Source organism: Palaemon carinicauda, chromosome 12 (genome assembly GCF_036898095.1).
Source record: "Palaemon carinicauda isolate YSFRI2023 chromosome 12, ASM3689809v2, whole genome shotgun sequence".
Lineage (NCBI taxonomy): Eukaryota > Metazoa > Arthropoda > Malacostraca > Decapoda > Palaemonidae > Palaemon > Palaemon carinicauda.
Genome location: NC_090736.1, coordinates 43259078 through 43261981, shown reverse-complemented (window position 1 = coordinate 43261981; position 2904 = coordinate 43259078). Strand labels below are relative to the sequence as shown.

Sequence of the window (2904 nt, the reverse complement as noted above, 5' to 3'; positions counted from 1 at the left end):
CGACTTTTAATTGCTCTTAGTATGTGCATGTATGTAAGCACATGCGCACATTAATGAATTAGGATATACACAGAAACTATCAGTAATATTTACAAATTTTGTTTATTTGATTTTATGAATTTTTGTATGATTACGTGTGTTAATTCAGCATCATATAATTCATCTTGATATCTCATTTTTGTCACCATTCCATTAGATCAGTGTTTCCTAACCTTTTCCAACCCTAGCATCCCCCGTTGTCATGTCTAAGCAGTCCAGCACCCCCTAATTATCTTAATCCTTAATATCCTATTACTAGGTAACTAGAAGGATAAAGGAATGTGAAGTGTACTGCTAGATCAATTTTATTTTTTTATTCCTTAAAACTAACACAAAATACCAATATTGTTTATAAAAGAAATTAAAAAAAAAAAACTAGAAAAAATGAAATTGCATGGATTTAAATATGTATAACTGGGTAATCAATGTAATATTTGCTATTGCTTATATGCAACTAGTTTCTCAATTCGAGGCTTTGTGTTGGCCAGAGCCACTCTCATATCATGAAGCAACCCAATTTGAAATCAGTTCCGGGCACTTGTTTTGATTTGGAGCATGGTGGAGAAAGCCTTTTCACAGAGGTAGGTAGTTGGAAATTGGATGATCATTTCCAGCGCTGCCTTTGCTAATCTAGGGTATGCTACCAACTGATCACACCAGAAACCTGACAGCGGTAGTGTGCGAAATTTTGTTTGACAACCCTGGTTCACCTGCAGATCAATAAGCTCCACCTTTAGGTTATCATCATCATCCATATCTACCAAGAAGGGCTGCTGTATCCATTCTGGAAATGAATGATCCATGGGAAAGTATTGTGCCATAGTGGTCTCTAGGAGTGAGAGGTGAGCAACAATATTTTCTACAAGCATTGGCTGGATTGTCTTGTCTCCATGTTTTTCAACCAGGATAGGAAAGCTTCCCACATTTCCTCCCTGGATTCAACGCTTCCACAGTGATAATTTCTTCTTGAAGGCTTCTACCTTCTCTGTACAATCAATATTATTAGCAAACATGCCTTGCATGGACAAGTTGAGATAATTCAGATGACCGAAAATGTCTGCCAGGTAGGAGAGGGAGAGAATGAAAATTTCGTCCTCAAAATTTTCAGCAAAATCACTCTGATACTCTCGGAGAAATATTGCAGGGTCTGCAATACGTGTCAGCATTTTTCTGCGGGAGAGCCATCGCACTTCAGTGTGGAAGAGAAGCACCCGATGTTCACTTCCCATCTCCTCACAAAATAACTTGAGCACTCTGTGGCTTAAAGCACGTCCCCGGATGTAATTGACAACTTTAACACAGATTGACAGAACTTCTTTGAAATGAGATGGCAATGTCTTTACCACCAAAGCATGGCGATGGAGTACACAGTGCTTCGTAATGATATTTGGTACCCTCTCCTTCACTAGAGCAGCAAATCCAGACTTATTCCCCAGCATTGCTAGGGCACCATCTGTGCATACTGATCCTACCTTCTCCCACTTGATCTGATGCTTCTGAAACAATTCGTCCAAGAGTCGGAATACATCTGCTGCTTTAGTCGTTGTCTGCAAAGCCAAACAGAAGAGGAATTCATCTTTACTCTCACCATCTTTGATGTAACGGGTATACACAATTAGTTGACTTAGGTTGGAAACATCAGTTGATTCATCCAACTGCAGACTAATGCGGGTAGGACTTGCTTGAATCTATTCTACAATTTGGTCCAAGATGTCGACACTCATATCTTCAACTCTTCCTCCAATGACATTATTAGACAAAGGCACATCCTTCATCTTCTTGGCTGCCTCTGTTCCCAAAATTAACTGAACCATCCGAATGGTGCATGGTTTAATCAAATTTTCTGGAGCCGAATGCGAAGCCTTGGTGCTAATGCACTGGTATGCCACTTCATATGAAGCTTGTAGAAGGGGTTTCTGCACTGGCTTGAATCCAAAATGGGGTAGTGTACCTTTCTTTTCATATCTAGCCCTCTTCGCCTGCAGGGCCTCGAGACTGCTCATGTTCTGTGGTTGGATGCTTTAACTGGTGGTCTCGGAGTCTAGCAGGCTTCAAATTTGATTTGCAAATGATAAAATGGCAAAAGTCACACTGTGCCCGGTCTGGTCCTCCCTTATCGTCTAGGAGTGCAATGAAACCATATTTGACATATTCATCACTCATTTGCGTGTCTTTGGCATAGCAGATTCACATTAACCTGCAAATGAATGAAGAGGAGGATTCTACCAAAAAAGCAACAATGAAACTTTTATAAATGACATTAGGAAATAAAGAAACAGACTCAGATTATCATTAAAACATAATGCTATTAACGGTTAACATCTTCACTTCTACTGCCCTCCCAACGGTAATCTAATTAAAAGAAAAAAGAAAATTGAGCATAGCTTCCCCATCCTATCTATAATTACATTGATTTACCTATGGGTGGCAGGTTTGGGAGGGGTATTGTATTAGATGGGGTTACGGGAAGAGAAATAAGAAGATATGGGAGAAAGGAAAGCAGAGTAAAAAAAAAAATACCTTTGACGAGAAGAAAGCAGCAAGTTTCTATATATAAAAAAAAAAAAAGCTGGAAATAGAGTATAGGGTTGCCATATGTCCGGATTTTCTCAGACATGTCCTGGATTTAAGTGTCAAAATTATCGACCGAGGGGAATGTTAAAATTTCTCCAAATGTCCGTAATTTCGTCTTTAATGATGAAAATAGATATATAAAATAAAAATAACAACAATAACAACATCAACAACAAATAAACATGATGTAAATGAATAAATTAATACATTATATATATATATATATATATATATATATATATATATATATATATATATATATATATATATATATATGTTTACACAGGATGC

The 2904-nt window shown here is 37.7% G+C and overlaps 2 protein-coding genes across 2 annotated transcripts; both read right to left on the bottom strand.

The window, feature by feature from the left end:
- Positions 1-563: 563 nt before the first annotated feature.
- On the bottom strand, positions 564-860 carry LOC137650782 (protein FAM200C-like). Its single transcript, XM_068383938.1, has one exon. The coding sequence runs from the start codon at positions 858-860 to the stop codon at positions 564-566; it is 297 nt and encodes a 98-aa protein (XP_068240039.1).
- Positions 861-977: 117 nt separating this feature from the next.
- Positions 978-2042, bottom strand: LOC137650781 (protein FAM200C-like). The gene is made up of 2 exons (XM_068383937.1): positions 1737-2042; positions 978-1586 (listed from the first exon to the last, which is right to left on the bottom strand). Exons 1-2 carry the CDS (start codon positions 2040-2042, stop codon positions 978-980), a joined length of 915 nt encoding a protein of 304 aa, XP_068240038.1.
- Positions 2043-2904: the final 862 nt, after the last annotated feature.